This window comes from Xenopus laevis, chromosome 3S (genome assembly GCF_017654675.1).
Source record: "Xenopus laevis strain J_2021 chromosome 3S, Xenopus_laevis_v10.1, whole genome shotgun sequence".
NCBI lineage: Eukaryota > Metazoa > Chordata > Amphibia > Anura > Pipidae > Xenopus > Xenopus laevis.
In genome coordinates this window covers 37,285,797-37,303,295 of record NC_054376.1, presented here as the reverse complement: position 1 = coordinate 37,303,295, position 17,499 = coordinate 37,285,797, and the positions used below count along the sequence as shown (strand labels likewise).

At 40.6% G+C, this 17,499-nt stretch overlaps 1 protein-coding gene across 3 annotated transcripts in view; it reads right to left on the bottom strand.

Annotated features, from left to right (window-relative positions):
• Positions 1-17,499, bottom strand: part of megf11.S (multiple EGF-like-domains 11 S homeolog) — a 219,190-nt gene that overhangs the window by 56,217 nt on the left and 145,474 nt on the right. For all 3 annotated transcript variants that reach the window (XM_041588193.1, XM_041588194.1, XM_018255246.2), the window contains exons 9-10: positions 12,884-13,096; positions 11,567-11,741 (exon numbers count right to left, since the gene is read on the bottom strand). In XM_041588193.1, the coding sequence (XP_041444127.1) occupies positions 11,567-11,741; positions 12,884-13,096 (388 nt within the window). The remainder of the gene's footprint in view (positions 1-11,566; positions 11,742-12,883; positions 13,097-17,499) is intronic.

Below are 17,499 nucleotides of genomic sequence, written 5' to 3'. Positions count from 1 at the left end.
AGCACAAAAATTCCCAGCCAGTTCAATATCATGCCTTCATTTCTAGTGCAATAGGACACTTACAGCTGGCAATATTAGTCCCATACGTAAATGTAATTTTTACGCAAGAAGCAGATAAATGACCTGAGATGGCGCCTACACACCAATATTGCAACTAAAAAAATATACTTGCTGGTTCAGGAATGAAATTTTACATTGTCGAGTGAATTATTTGCAGTGTAAACAGTGTAATTTAGAAATAAAAAATACATGACTGAATCCCTTTAAGCTGAAAGTCACAGTTTCCCCAAGGGACCTGCTTAAATAGTTACAATTGTTTCTTTGCTTATCTTAAATTGTTACAAATGTATCTAAGTGCACCTGCCATATATTTTGGGCTCTCTGCCAAAAGCCAACTATGTCTTTTTTTGGCTGTTCAGTGCAGGCGATCAAAGAGAAAGTCTGGACATTTTAGTAACAATCCGGGACTGCAGTTTCAGCTGTCAAAATCGGGACTGTCCCGCGAAAAACTGGACAGTTGGGAGTTATGCTTAAGAGTCAGACAGAGCTATTCTTGAATATCCAAATGCCTTCTGAAAAATCAGCACAGAAACAGCATGACAGGCCAATTGAATTGAATTACATGTACCCATACACAACAGAAACCTGCCAACAACAGACAGATCCCCACCATAGTGACTATACTTCCATCCATAACTACTGCAACTACACCATCACTGTGTCTTAACCTTTGACCCAACAATTCCTCCCCTACTAATTTGTGGTGGATTCTCCCTATGTTTTTACCTTTATGTCCCACCAGTCACCTCCCTATGTCAGCAAAAGTGCTTTCTGCCCACCTTGCCGCTCTACACACACTGGTCTTTGCTGTCATTGGGAGACTACCTGCTGTGTTAACACTGAGAAACTGCCTCGCCAATGAAAAGACAATTGTTGGTTATTATGATATCTTAGAAGTGCTTGCTGTCTCGAGTACGGGTAGCAGGGTGTATATTATCTTCCATCATCTCCCTGTCACAGCTGATCTAGATTTATTGAGCGAGGACGCAAGGTAAAGGCTAAAGACATTAATGTTCCTCATCCTTAGCTGGTTTTTACAAGTCCCTTCAGGGCACATTATGTCTCCCAAAGGCTTTATCTATCGCTTGAAGAGCCTGTTATTTGTCATTCAGTAAGATTCAGTAAGGTTCACACAGCTTAATAAACAGTGTGGGTTTAAATGATCTATAAAGTATATCCAATCAATTTACTGAACTGCAGTGTCACCTGCTTCACGTGAATATACTAATTAAAACATTTCATTCTGCATAAGTTACAGTACTGAATAATCTATCATACATATATAACACACAAAAACGCACTGTAAAGGAAATTTAAAAATGTCATATTCAAGAGAAAACCTTGTACATTTTTGCCCGGGGAATAATTAAGAGCTGTGCAGAGTGTTTTAACACGAGCCAATGTCTGCTTCTGATTTTTCTGTTTCTCTTCACTCTGTTCTTATCATGTCCTATTTATATGCTCCCCCTCTCCCAAGAGCCCGGCTAATTACTCCTTGTGGAGGTGATTACCTGATAAAAGGGTCTGGACTTCTTATGAGCCACAATTAAAATACTTTTTGCTGCCCATGTAACGGCGAAAGTATATTCTTCTAGTGCCGACAGACTTGGCAAATAGTACAGATCTGAAGCTATCATATATAAAAGGCTCTTTTCCATATCACAGACTGGAAATAAAAACATTGCTTATAAGTGTCTTAGAACAGCACGAAAAAATACATTGGAAGGTCCAGTCTTTCGGCAGGGCCCCCATAGCTCATTAGATACTGATATAGGAAAATAATGAGGGATCTTCTCGACCCTGGGGGGCATAGGATTGCACCCACACAACCCCTACAACTGCATAGTACTCCTTGCAGTAAGCACAGGATGGAAAAACTGTTTGGACAGGGCCCTGATGCGGGTTGAGCCTCCTGCTCTGTACCTTGTGAGTCTGAATGGCATGCAAGGTATGAGGTGAGGGGCGCACTTATGTGCCTTCTACTGCCTGTCCTTCATGGAGGGAGCTGCAGGTCTCTGTGCTACAAAACAGGACAGAGTACTCTGTGTACACTCTGCTTGGGTTCACAAATGAGCAGGCTGGTGTATCAGTTACATAGTCATAGACAAAGTCCATCAAGTTCAACCCCTCCAAATGAAAACCCAGCATCTGGCCTTCAGGCTGAGTCCATTACTCATTGACACAAGCTCACCCAGGGGTGCCAGGCATAGAGTCTAAAGGCCCCCCATACATAGGCCGATAAAAGCTGCCGACAGTCGCAACTTATTGGCCCGTGTGTGGGGCCAGCCGACGGGCGTCCCCGATCGATATCTGCCTGAAAGTCGGCCAGAAGTCGATCGGGCAGATTAAAAATCTTTTCGTTGATGCAGTCCTGCGATCCGACCGCCTGTTTGGCCTCCATTCTGATCCGATCATTGGGCCCTAGGCCCATGATCGGATCAGCCCGATATCGCCCACCTCAATCGGGAAGAGATCCGCTCGTTTGAAGATCTCTCTGTGTATGGCCACCTTGAGAAACACTGCTCTATGGTTAGTTTATTGAAATATTTTTTTTGTAGAATAAGTGTTTAGATATATGGGGCAGTTTACTGAAATATTTTGTCTGTCAGTGCTTCCAAGTACAGGTCATTGAAGCCAGCACTGAGAGTTTAAGGAAACTGCTGCCTATTCCGATGCTTATTTGGCGTATTTGGGCTTTTATTTTTTTATCCTTACACTCTGCAGTATTTATTAGATATTCACATTATAGGTGGTTAAGTAAGACTGAGAGGGAAATTCAGCAAAAGGCTATTTCGTGTAAAATGGAATGTGCACTTCATTTATTTTTGCCTGTTTGATATACACAGATGAAGTCCCAGGTGTGATATTTGTTACTGCATATTATAGATTTCTTCTTATTATAGCATTATTGTACTGTATGCATGATATGGCACCTTCTGCTATCCAGAGATGTTCAGCATAGCTAGTGATCTCAGCCCCACACGAAGGAGGAAGAAAACATTGATTATAGGTAGATTTGCTGTCTAGAACAACACTTACATTGAAAAAAAGAGCAACAGAGTCTGTTAAAGGACAACTAAAGCCTTACTAAAGAAGTAGGCAAGAAATGTTATACATTATGGTTTGGGCTTCTGTACCAGCCCAAGGCAACCACAGCCCTTTAGCAGTAAAGACCTGTGTCTCCAAAGATGCCCCAGTAGCTCCCCGTCTTCTTTTCTGCTGATTCACTGCAAATGCTCTGTGCTGCTGTCACTTACTGAGCTTAGGGACCCACTCACAATATACAGTACACATAGAATAGAAATGTCACAATATAAGGCTGATTAGTAATTAATACAGATGATAACTACATGTCAGCACAGAAACCAGTGCAACTAGCATCAGAATTTAATAATCAGTCTTGTAGCATCAGTTTATATTATAGGCCAACCTCATTTTCTGCTTGTAAATTTGCTACAACTACAACCCCTAAGCTTAGCTTCTCAACAGCAGTTCAGAAAACACTAAGCATGTGAGTATCGCAGACACTTTTCAAGATGGTGACCCCCCGTGACAATCTGAAGTCCTGAATCATTGCTGCTATTGCTTAAAAGATGCGATTTTGTAACCATATTCATTTTTAGGGTTCAGTTCTCCTTTGATTACAAAAGAAGACATAAACAGGTGACTATACAATGTATGAGAAATAATAGTGCAACTACAGAAATGAATAATCACTCTTTTTCATAATAAATAGTGTTAGGTTAGGTGTTCTATTTGCACTGCTGAACCAATAAAGACACCAATCAAAAAGTATTAGATTATGTCAATGTATTAGTTTACATTAAATGGTCATTGCAAACATACACATTTGTAATAACCATTGCTGGCAGGGTAGTGAACAAGAACAGCACTTTGAAATTTAAACTACTTCTTCCAATAGTTTATTGATCTATCAAGACACTAGGTTTTATAGACACAGGACTTTTCTGCACAATCTACATAAGGAGTGTCACTTCCTAGTACAGTAACAAGCAATGTCTTCTCCATATGAAATGGTAAGTAGCTAAGTTGGGACTCTCATCTACAGCAATTAGTGATGGGCGAATTTATTCACCAGGCGCAAATTTGCGACGAATTCCCACAATTTGCCGCCGACGAGAAAATTTGCTGGCGTCCATTTCTTTGGAAATTTGCAAATTTTTCGCTGAACAAAAACACCCCAAATTCGCCCATCACTAACAGCAATCACATATTGAGCAAGTCATACTGATACCCCAAAACAGACGGTATAAAATAATCATTGACATTTTAGTTTAAAGACAAAGTATACACCCTTTTATAACTTCAGTTTAATGAATAGGGCTTGCAATAATATACCTTTTGTCTGTTGTTTTAATTAAGAAATATCTATGGTTCATTTCTGGCTCTAAACAAGAAAGGGATACTAGTTTCTCTTTAGCATTTAATGTCCATTGATGGTTCTGCCAAACAGAGAAAACTAATGAAACTAATTACCAGTCCACTGAGAAGCCCTCTGTTAACGAGGGAGATAAGGAGCTTTGACTATATTACCCTATTTATAAAAGCAGGGTTGAAGTTCAGTAAAAAAAAAAGCTCAATATAGATTTTTTATTAAAAAAATATAAGTAGGTCATATTATGGTTTAAGGTCTATACTGATTTTATCGGACAACATTAATGTCTTCATGATTTGTCACTTTCCATGGGGCAGATTTACTAAAGGGCCAAGTGGCTTTTGCCAGCGTTGCCACCCGCAGGGACATCGCCAATTCACTAGCAGGCACCAATTCGCTAGTGAAACGGACTGTCGATATCGTTCATTCGCACTATATCGCCAGGTGACTTTTCACTCTGGCGAACAATCGTTACTCTGCAAATCCACTAAAGTGCGGATTTTATTTAACATTATCTCTTTTGCCAGAGTTGCCTTCACCACCTCAGACCAGGCAAAGTGCTAAAAAGAAGCTAGATCATACCCTGTGTGCCAAAAATGCATTAAAGTTCCTAAAAACGCTGGCGACTTTTCCTTTTATTAACCGGGATTGCCTGCAAAGGTCCTAACTTACTTTTTTTGGGTAATCAGTTTTCTCCAGACATTTTATAACATTTGTAACATTAATTTTACAGTGGGCTCATGTGTAGGGCATTATATTAACTCTCTTATCTTTATTAAGGTTCCCATGGACCTGTATATTAAAAAACGATAACTTAAACCATTTGCAGCAACATTTATAATAAAGACGTCCCTACAACTTTAAATTTCACCCCCTATGCAAATTGACCGAAGCTAAAGATCACTAGCGGAATTTCGCTAGGCACACATGAATGTGAGCGCATCCTCGCTATGAAATGCTCACACAGCCGAAGTAACGCTAGCGAAAAGTCACCAGCGTTCAACGCCTGGGACGAAACTTCTCATTTTGGTGAATTAGCGTATTCCTATCACATTTGCGCCTGGCAAAGTGGTGCAAAGCTGATGCTGGCGGATATTCGCCCGTTAGTAAATCTGCCCTTCTGTTGTGTAGGGTCTGATTGGTTTGTTATGTACAGTATGTGTGTGCGCAAATGGTAGGGATCTTGAATTGTAAAGATGTCCAGTAAAGTTGCTGCTATATAAATAGAGGGGGGGGGAGGTTTGACAGCTAGGAAGATGTTAAATAATAATTCACCTTTCCTTAGTCTGTAATATTTAACAAAAATGTACAAAGCAAGTCTGCATTTAACATCTGTAGTCCTCATAGTCATGTATTTTAAGCTTTACTGTACAAATGGAAGGCAGACTATAATATATTTAGAATGTTATTTTGCCATGAAATAGCCATGTGTCTAAACCCATCACCTCTATTCCCCATACCACTATCTATATCAACCACAGGGCACAGTGCCCAAATATCTGTGCAGACAGGTCAAAAAAAATGGGTGGAAGGCTTCCAAACAACACCTGCTGAAACCAAAAGCTTCCCACAACATGACACAGACTTGTACTTGCTAAAAGAGGCTGGACAGCTTGAGAGCGGCATTTAGTGGCCTCTGCACAATAATAATTAGTTAGAGATGCGATGCAATGAGGATGTGAGGAAGCTGCCAAGCTCCTACCGGTTGGAGGGGGGGCAATGAATGACAGGTCACTGGGATTAGTGGGCAGCTGTACACGAGACCTATTGGAAATAAATCAAGAAGATAAAAGCCTCATTAACAAGGCACAGGGACATTGATTAAGGCTGGTTAAAGGCCACAGACATACTGACGGGAATCAGATGAAGCAGTTCATTTATTGGGAGGGAAGAGTACAGTATCAGCATAGAGCAGAAAACAGAATGCCAAGTTATGCTGTTAAAACAGAAAAGTACTGCAGAAGAAACAAAGAACAGCACAAGTAGTAACAAGAAAATAGAACAGGGAAAAGCACAAGAAATAGGGAGTAGTAAAGCAGAAAGGGAGCAGGTAAGAGCACAAGATATAGGGAAAAGGGAACACAGCAAGTAGAGGCATGGGGGCAGATTTACTAAAGAGCGAAGTGACTAACGTTAGCGTAAATACCAGCGTGACGTAATTTCACTACTTGGGGGGTTTACTAACGGGGGCAGGCAAAACTTTGCTAGCAAAGAAGACAGACTCTAGCAGTACTTCACTCTCTTATACCTAGCGAAGTTGCGCTCTGGCGAATGGACGTAACTATGCAAATTCACTGAGATGTGGATTTTACTGAACGTTACCGCTTGCATCAGACTTGCCTTCACCACCTCAGACTAGGCGAAGTGCAATAGATTAGATAGGAGTTCCTCAAAAAATAGTTGAAAAAGTTTCAAAAAACGCTGTTGACTCTTCATTTTTCAGGGTGATCGGCTGCAAAAGATCATAAATGTTTTCTGGGGTACCCGGCTTCCCTACAGTACGGCACATAAACTATACACTGGGCTCATGTGTAGGGCAATATAATAACTCTATTTTCTTTTATTAAGGCTTCCCGGGCTTGTGTAGTGTAATGTATTTGCTGCAACATATACGTCCATTGAACTTTAACTTCCCGCCGTATGCAAATTAGGCAGCGCTAGCGCAACTTTGCTTCGCTTGCCACAGTAACACTAGCGAAACTTCGCGAGCATTCGGCGCCCTGGACGCATCTTCCTTTGTTCTCTCCACCCTGCAACTTACACATCTTAATATTCAGGCCCTTTCCTATTCATATTCCAGTTTCTTACTCAAATCAATGTTTAGTTGCTAGAGTAATTTGCACCCCAGCAACCAGATTGCTCAAATTGAAAACTGGAGAGCTGCTGAATAAAAAGCTAATTGACTTAAAAAAAACACAAATAATAAAAAATGAAAACCAGTTGCAAATTGTCTCAGAATATCACTCTACATCATACTATAAGGTGAATAACTACTTTAATGTATTATAAATGGCTTCTCTGTTACATGATGTATATAATGGTTTATATGTGCTACCACCACTGACACCATTAAGCTGCTTATAAGGCAAACGTAATACCTGTAGTATATTATATTTAAATGTATAAAAAGCCCTTTCAGTCTTGGTGATACTGGTTATATAAGGTTCATAGCGCAGTATAGAGCAGCACATTTGGCTTTCATGGTCTGTACAGAATGCTAACCATTGGCAGACTCTTGTTTACAAAAAGCACAAATATTCAAGAGTTTAGCCTAGCCAGGAGGTGGTCAGTACAGAGAGGTGTTGCACCAAGAGGCTGGTTGTGTGTGTGTAAATTTTATACCAGGGCCTGCAGGACACTAGTCCTCTAAACACTGTCCTTTAGTGTGGAGCCACACACGAAGATTCAGGGATATTTAGTCGCCCGGCAACTGATCTCCCCGAAAAGCCTTTCCGCCGGCTGGAATCTAAATCGCTGACGGGATGGCACTCGGATCGATTCGTTTTCCGAAGTCGCCTGAGGTTTCCTTGTGAGGCACTTCGGAAAACGAAGAGCTCCTAATGCCATCCTGCCAGCGATTTAGGTTCTAGCCAGTAGTAAGGCAGTTTGGGGAGATTAATTGCCCAAAGAATAAGCTTTGTTGCCAAATCTCCCTGAATCTTCGTGTGTGTCTCTGCCCTAAATCTCCCCGAATCATTGCATGTGTCTCTGCCCTTAGTGCCCTTGCAGTGTAATCCACTCTAACATATAATCCACTCTAATAACATATAACATTTAAATATAATATATTTATCCTATACACTAATGCAGATTCGTTTTTGGGGGCTCAGAGTAACTAGCACCTCTCTATTTCTCACCCCTTTGAATACTTGGTGAGTAATGTATTTGTGATGGATCTGCAAATTTGCAGACAATTTTAATGAGCTTCAAGGGGTTTAAGTTTCACCAGAATCATGGTATGCTGACACTTCATCCTTTAAGGATTAGCAAAGCACTTCTTTATCCAGGTAAATTCCACATTCTCCAAATACTTATATACTTAATACTTAATACGTTATTCCTAATCAAAGATAACAGAAGCAGCAGATTTCTCTCATTTATGTGGATTAGTGATGGGCGAATATATCGCGTTTCGCTTCACCGAAAAATTCAGGAATTTCCCGTGAAATCCGTGAACCATCGAAAAATTAGCGTAACGCAAATTTTGATACCCGCGTCAATATTGACACCGGCTTTAAAGTCAATGGGCATCCAAATAATGTTGGCGCGAGACAGTTTGGACATGTGCAACTTATCCGACGCACGTCCAAAATTTTTGGACGCCTGTGTAGTTTTATGCCAGTTTCACGAAATTATTCGGCGGCAGCGAAGCATGGAAATTTGCCGCGAATTCGCACCTGGAGAATTTATTCGCCCATCACTAATGTGGATTTCATGGTCGTTTGGTCTGGCAGATGGAATGAAGAGTTGGAGAAAAGAGGATAGCATAGTCCCTCTCCGCTCCTGAGAATGGAGGTGGCATTTGATCTCCGTGGGCTGTACTGAAGGATTTTCTGCAGCTGCAGCGTTTTCAGAGCCAGTTGCTGAGCTTAGCAAATAAACATGAGTGTCCTGCACTCCGGACTTGTTATGATTTAAGAGGAGGGGGCAGACGCCTTACAAGAACTAATGAGGCTGCAGTCAAGGAATGGGGGAAGAATAGTGGAGGCTAATACAATGCAAACCACACTGTATGAATACAAGGGCTTACAATCTAAATGGAAAATTTAAGGCAAAGGCTAGAAGAAGGCAGAATCATAATGAACAGCCTCCACAGAAAAGAGTCCCCTTAAAGGAGAACTAAACCCTAAAAATGAATAGGGCTAAAAATGCCATGTTTTATATACTGAACTTATTGCACTTATTGCACCAGCCTAAAGTTTCAGCTTGTCAATAGCAGCAATGATCCAGGACTTCAAACTTGTCACAGGTCGTCACCATCTTGGAAAGTGTCTGCGACACTCAAATGCTCAGTGGACTCTGAGCAGCTGAGGTTAGTCGGTAATATAAGCTGATGCTATTGGGCAGAATATTAAATTCTGATGCTAATTGCACTGGTTGTGTTGCCATGTAGTAAATCTGTATTAATTGCTAATCAGCCTTATATCGTGACATTTTTATTCTATGTGTACTGTATATTGTGAGTGGGTCCCTAAGCTCAGTAAGTGACAGCAGCACAGAGCATGTGCAGTGAATCAGCAGAAAAGAAGATGGGGAGCTACTGTGACATCTTTGGAGACACAGATCTTTACTGCTAAAGGGCTGTGGTTGCCTTCAGCTGGTATAGAAGACAATGTAATGGTGCACATTTCTAGCCTACTTCTTTAGTTTAACTTTCCTTGTCCTTTAATACATAGAATCACAATACTAGGGATAACCCAGATTTATTAAGGCAAACTGCCAGAGGGCAGATCTCATAAAAATAATTTACTGTTGAACTTTGTTTAGGGTCAACTGGGACAAAATATAATTTAAGGCCATGCAATTAAATAATATGGATCCCCCGCAGCTAATTTCCATCCTTTCCATGAGATCAGTGCAGTTATGAAACCAGAGCAGGTTAATTATAAAAATGTGTTACCTCCTTCCCACAATGTGCAAGTGAAAGACTGAATTTCACAGCTCCAGAAAACCCGAGCTTCTGCGAAAGTAAAGAATGCATATCCCAACATGGCTTTGTCATCAACAAAGCTGCTGGTACACAACATGAATTAAAGGGCACAGAAAAAAAGTGTGAAAAGCTGTTTATTTCATAAAATTACAGAAGGTGACTCCTATGCAGCTCCTTAAAAAAGGACCAATATAACAAATAGAAGAAATAGCGCATTCATCAAAGACCTGTCAGTCTACATCAAGATGCTGACTAAAAGGAGCATTTGTGCCACTTAGGGAAGGTGAGATAGTCCATGAGATAAGGGGATTATTAAAGGACAAGTAAACCTGAAAAATAAGTGTATGTAAAATTGATGAGGGTGCTATTTATTAAGCACTTTTGCAATGTACATTCATTATTTGTTTATTTTTTAATTCCAAGATATTAAAGGTTACATGTACTGTTAACAGGAATGAATTTGTTACAACAGCCCCACCTGCTGGTCATTTTCTGACCAGTCTGACCACCAAGTAGTCTAAAGAAGTTGTCAGGAGAAAGAAAGAGGACTGGTCTGATGTTTTTCTGCTTAGGAAAGATATGAGAAAGGTTTCTATTTTTTTTTCCTAACCAGAAGAACATCAGAGCAGCTTCTAACTTCAACTTCCTTCACTACTTGGTGGTCAGACTCAGGCCCGGACTGGCAATCTGTGGGTTCTGGCAAATGCCAGAGGGGCTGCTGTATGGATCATTAGAAAGTTACCATATAGTGGGCTGGTAGGGGGCTGTTTGGGCCTCTGTGTACTTTGAATGGCTGGGCCTATTTTGACTCCCAGTCCAGGCCTGGTCAGACTGGTCAGAAAATGACCAGCAGGTGACTCTTATGTAATAAAAATCAATTGATGAATCCTTTAATATCTTGGAATTAAATAAATAAATACTGAATGTACATTGCAAAATATCTTAGAATAGCACTCTCATCAATTTTACATTCACTTAGTTAGGTTTACTTATCCTTTAATTCTGTTGCAGAGGACTGTTAAAAAGGGGCACATTCAGTGGCGTAACTAGATATTACTGGGCCCCACAGCAAATTATTTTTCAGGCCCCCCAAAATGTCTAAAGGTTGACCTGTATTACAAATATTTATTGAAATTGTATAGTGAATTATGGCCTCATGGGGCTCCTATACCTCCTGGGCCCCCCCTTGCAGCTGGGTTACACCCTTTGGTGCATTGTTTAGGATTAATTCAGCTACACACTGATAAGGTTACAGTGGCATAAACATACTTATTTTAACATGGCTTTGTAATGCCTGGAAATGACTTCCTTCCATGTTTATTAATTACAATGCAGTTTTACACTGGTCGTTGGCTGCCTCGCTTTTGTTAGGCTCATCATACATATGACATAGATAAATATGTGAGTGGATGTGCCAGACAGAAAAACCACCGAGATGAATACAAATGAAGTCTTCTTACCGTGTACCCTGGAGCACAGATACACCTCCCTGTCATACTATCACAGTCGGCGCCATTATGGCAAGTGCACAGCTGTTGGCAACCCTCTCCATAGAAGCCTGGCCGGCAAGGCTCCTCGCAGTAAAGTCCGCTCCAGCCTGCCCTGCAGGTGCACTCCCCAGACAGAGGGTGGCAGCTGTGAGTGAAGTGAGAGTGAGAGAGACTAGTCAGATCAGAGCTGTGGTGTGTGCAGGAGAACTAATTAAAACAATACATCCTTGTGTCAAAGTCTGGCCACAAAGGGACCCCACTCCCTGCAATTCATTCGCCCGCAGTATCCCTGCAATTCATTCATCTGCTGTAACCCTGCTCCTGAGGGGAAAATATCTATTATTTAAATGTTCTAAGCAAAAGAGAGATGATTTCAACCATATGGCATACGAATGTCCTTAAATAAAACAAAGACATGAATATGAAATACTTGAAGGGACATTACTCCCCTCTTATCGCCCGCTCCCGACACATGGTTTATTCTAAACGTTGTCATAATTAAAATGGATGATTTTCTCATTGCTTAGAGTTCTGCAAATACATAAACCTAATCTGTTTAGCAGTACATAATGCTCACATATGCTTCAAAAAATATATTGTTTTGTTATCTAGTGTTTGTTCAGCCGGGGACAGGAGCAGCCAGCCTGGATTTCATACGCTCATCAGCATGATCTGAAATAGATGAGCTAGGGGGGTTATCCTGCTGAAATTTCGGGTCAGAAAGGACGTTAACCCTTTTGTACAGAGAATTGTTGGAAGAAGTATCCTGCTAACAGCACATGACTGTCCTCTCTCTAACTGTTCTCTATAGAGGGGAAGAGATATAAGAATGAATGAAGATTTCTGGGACGTAAATCTTACTGCAGGCTTGGGATAATGCCATATTTATCCAAAATCACGATTACATCAGCAAATTCCAGATAAACACATTTATTTTTTAATGCAGAGAAATGAAAACAAACATGGGGGTTGTCAAATTATTGTGCAATTCTTCTAAACTGACACCCTCAGCCAGCAATAGAAATGATCCATTTATACTGTTGTACTTATCTATACGCTTCTCCAACGTGATGGCTTATATTATTAAGCATACTATAAAATTTGTTCGGAGGCATGGCCACCCATTCTCTAAACTTGTTCTTTACCTCATCTCATTTCTCACACACAGCTGGCAGCTCACACCTTTAAAACCGAATATAAATGTATTCAGCCGTTCATTTGCGTCCATCGAAAACCTCTTCTGCCAATAAATTGCGCAAAAGAGATACATTTTAAAAAACAACATACCCACGGGTATTGGTTCGATTACATGGGCAGTTCTTGTTGCACTTGAGGCTATAAAGCCCTTCTGGACACACACGTTCTTCACAGAGGATTCCTTTGAAACCAGGTTCACAAATACAGGCACCATTGATGTGGTAACACTTAGCTCCATTCTGACAATCACATCTCTCTGTACACTGGAAGCCGTAAGTTCCAACAGGGCATTCCTCATGGCATCTGCGAAGAACACAATAATTATTATTATTATTATTATATGTATTTATAAAGCTCCAACATATTCCATGACACTGTTCAATAAATGGGTTTATACAGCAAAATTACAGAATTACATATATATACAAAAATATTTAGATGCACAATCGTTCGGTGCCCACTAACCTCCTGATAATTCGATTGATTTATCAGATTGCATTAAAATCGGTCATTAAGGATAGGAAAATCTTAGGGGCAGATTCACTATCCTGCCAAAAGTTGCCAGCGACCGCTTCGCACCCATCGCCACACTTCGCCAGGCGAAAATTCGCTCAGACAAGTAATGAAATTCAGAGATAAGAAATATATCAAATAAATGTATCAATTTAGGACAGGTTACAGGGTCGGTGACCCCCTCCCCAGAGCTGCTTTAGAAGGTGAAAAATTACACTTCAATATTAGAAAACAGTCACACATAGAAAATAGAAAGTAATTGGAAAAAAATATTTATTTCTGGTAAACTATCTGAAACCAACTGAACTGATAAAAGTGTTGGAAGGTAAACAACCCCTTTAAGTGTCTGTGAAACACGAAAAGCGTGCAGCGTCCTTCATGTGTATCTAATAAAGTTTTCGAATCTTGAACGTCTGGTGGGAAGACTGCTCTTTGAGTGCCTGCTTTACACCTATATGGGTTTGATCCACTCCCCTAGCTGAAGGCTCAGGGCAGTGCACCTGGGCATCTTCCAGGTCCTGGTGAGTTTCGTCGTGGGCGACCAAAGCTGGCAACTTTTCGAAAGCATTACTTCGCCATTGCAAGCAATTCAAAGCGAAGATGCGCTAGCGTTCATTTCTGGCTAGTGAAAATTCATTAGATTTCCTGCGCTCAGGTTAATTTGCATATGGCAGGACATTTAAAGTTGAATGGACGTCTTTATGTTACATGTTGCAGCAAATACATTGCATTTCCACTGTTAATTACACATGTCCAGGGAACGTTAATAAAGACAATAGAGTTGTTATGCCCTACACATGAGCCCACTGTATAATTAATGTTCCATATATTAGAAAATGTATGGGGGCAACCCATTTTACCCCAAAAAAAAATTTAAGGACTTTTGCAGGTTATCACTCTGAAAAAAGGAAAAGACACCAGCGTTTTCTGAACTTTGATGCTTTCTCCACTAAAGAATATGATGTAAGTAACAGAAGATTGAGGAAGATCTATGCACTCCATTGCACTTGACTGGTCTGAGCTGGCAAGTCTGGTGAAAGAGGTAATGTCCAGTAAAATCCACATTTTAATGAATTTGCAGGGGTAACGTCCATTTGCCAGAGCAAATTGTCACCTGGCTTTAGAATGTGAATGAGCGATAGCGCCTATCTCTTTCGCTAGCGAATTGGCACATGTGGCCATTAGTAAATCGGCGATGTCCCTGCGAGCAGTAACGCTGGTGAATTGTCGCCAGCGTTAACCACTTTGCCCTTTAGCAAATCTGCCCTTTAATGTCTATGGTAACCTGTAGGCTCATTTACCAACTTACTGTATGTAGGTAACCAAGACAAACTTTGGTGCACAAATACAGATTTCAATAGAAGCAACTGCACATGCTTCATATATTACTAAGTGGTATTCCAGATAGAACAGCCTGGGTTTGGTCTTGACATACACAGTCTAAGCAATCATCAAAATTATTGTATGATGCACCACAAATGGTTGGTATGTCAATGTTCAGTTGTATGTCAGTATTCGGTTTACACTAGACAAAGTAAAACCATATAGGTGTAGAGTAGTGATGGGCGAATTTGCGCCGTTTTGCTTCCCCCGGAAAATTTGCGAATTTCGCAAAACGGCAAAAAATTCGTCTCGTTTTTGGCGCCGGCGCCCATTTTTTTTCGGCGTGGTGAAAAAATTTTTTGACGCTGGCAAATCTTTTGGGAGAATTTTCGCAGGCGTTTCGCAAATTTATTCGCTGGCGGCGAATCGCGCAAATTTGCGTGAATTTGCGACTGGCAAATAAATTCGCCCATCACTAGTGTAGAGCAGGCAGTCAAGGAGTGTAAAATTCAAAACTTTTATTAGGTACACATGAAGGACGTCTTACTCATTTTGTGTTTCACAAACACTTGATCATAGACTATCTAGCTATATGCCTGGGATAAAACATTTCAATATTAGAAAAACAGTCACACGGGGCCGGAACTAGAGGTAGGCAGAGTAGGCACGAGCTCAATATCAGCCAGTGCCGTGGCCGGCTAGGTTTCCTAGGGCGCCTGGCCGGGTTGGCCCGGCTCTGTGGTCACACATAGTAAATAGAAAGTAATTTGAGAAGTCTTTATTTCATGTGAATTATCTGAAACCAACTGAAACACAAAAAGCGTACGACGACCTTCATGAATCTTGCACATCTAGTGGGAAGACTGCTCTTTGAGTGCCTGCTCTACACCTATAGGGTTTTGATCTGCTCCCCTAGCTGAAGGCTCAGGGCAGTGCACCCTTGGGGACCTTTATTATTACTTTTTTGTTTAGAAGAAAAAGTAAACCCGATATGGGCTGACCTGATGTCCTTATCAGGCAGATATGAATTTGATGGTTTATACTTACTGTACTGCAATACAGTGTTGCGAGTGAAGGATTCATTTTGTGTAGCCTTGATGTTGACACACAATGAGTGTTGTTTGCACCCAGAATCAGTTTTGTTATATTCTGATTTAGAGCAAGTACACGGGAGACTTTGGAAGTACAGTAGTTACAGTATTTTCAAAGCATTGTTAAAGCATATGAACAGGATAATATTTTATTATGAACATCAGGATTTTTCAGGAGACTATATTACAATGTACTGCCATTTTTATATAATTTATTGAATATATGAACATCACTATCTTTGGTACGGAGCTATTGATGAGATATTTGTGTATTGAGGATCAGACGCTGTGGCTCCACTCCTCCTGTGTACACCGTGCCTCTCCTAACAGCCTGGCTCATTCTGTCTGCATGGGGAGTATGACCAGTGAAACTTGTACCTGCTGGGATCTGGCACAGATATACAGAACTAGTTGGATCTGACACTGCTGGAAAGAATTGAGGAGAGGGTGAACAGGTAATGAGTGAAAGTTTGGCTGGTAACTCTTTGTGCAGCTTGACTGATTTCTTGGTTAGATCCAGCATATAATATATATGTTGTAGTATAATGTGGTATAATATATCCCAAATACCTGTTTGCTCTAGCTGGCAGTGGTGGAGTTATATAGTCTTACAATAGCTGAAGATCTAGACAATGTTTAGATATGATTGCCATGAAAATACTATTTAGAAATAGCTCCCCTTCAGCTCATACTACAGAAGTCAGATGTACAGCCAATGATCTCAACCAAGAACTTGGCTAACACTAGCTCCAGGCGGGTAGCCGGCCCCTGCAAAAACAGCAAAACAATGTCCCAAAGATCTAAGGCCTGCCAAATGTAACCCTGAATAATAATCTTCTTGTTTTAATAAACAATGTCAGGGCTTGTTTCACACCTTCTGCTCTGCTGAACACTTTTGTTGTAAAATCTAAAAGAAGTTTAAACCATCAAAAGTGAAAATCAATCAATGTAACAATATACTTTAAAATAGCCAGTTTCTGTTGTTTGCAGAGAGCTTATTCATTGTGCTTATTTTCAAGCTTAATGATAATGATTTTGAACATGGCTTACTCACCTAACCTACAATCACAAAATACTGAATAACTGGGGACTGCAAAGCATTCAGAGCACTGAAAAGCCATTCATTAAATGTATGTAACGTTAAATGTAACTAAAGCTGGCCACAACCCCCTGACCTGCCACTAACCATTCGGATCAAATAAAGTACAAAAGAACAGATCAGCCGATGTTCTGCCCCTGACAGCAATCGTACTAAAGTTATGTCCGACCAAAGCTAGTGACAGTCTCCATCTGAAAATCGTATGATCGGCAATACACGCAGAGATATTATCGGCAGCCGACAGAAATCTTTTAACCTGTCCGATCGACCAAACGACCGATCTCCGCCGGACGAAAAATGTTGGGACTCTCCACACACGGTCCGAAAATCGTACGATTCTGTAGACAGAAATTGAGGGTGATTTGGGAATTTTCTCACCTCTTGAACTACTAAAAAAAGTCAAAAGAATAGTAAATATAATCCTATTCAACTCAATGATGAAGCTGATCGTAAAATTGCAAATGTATGACATTTTTCTTTATGTACACAGGTCTTCTTTTTGTTTGTGACAGTAACAAGAGGATCTGAATAACTGACTAATCTGCTGTTTATGTCAGTCCAACTGTACAGTGCTTCAGTATATGTTGATGCTTTCTAAATAAAGGATCATGAGAACTGTCAATTTATGTGCTATCAGCCTCAGCTTCATTGAAGCTTGCCAGAACCCATCATTTTCCTGT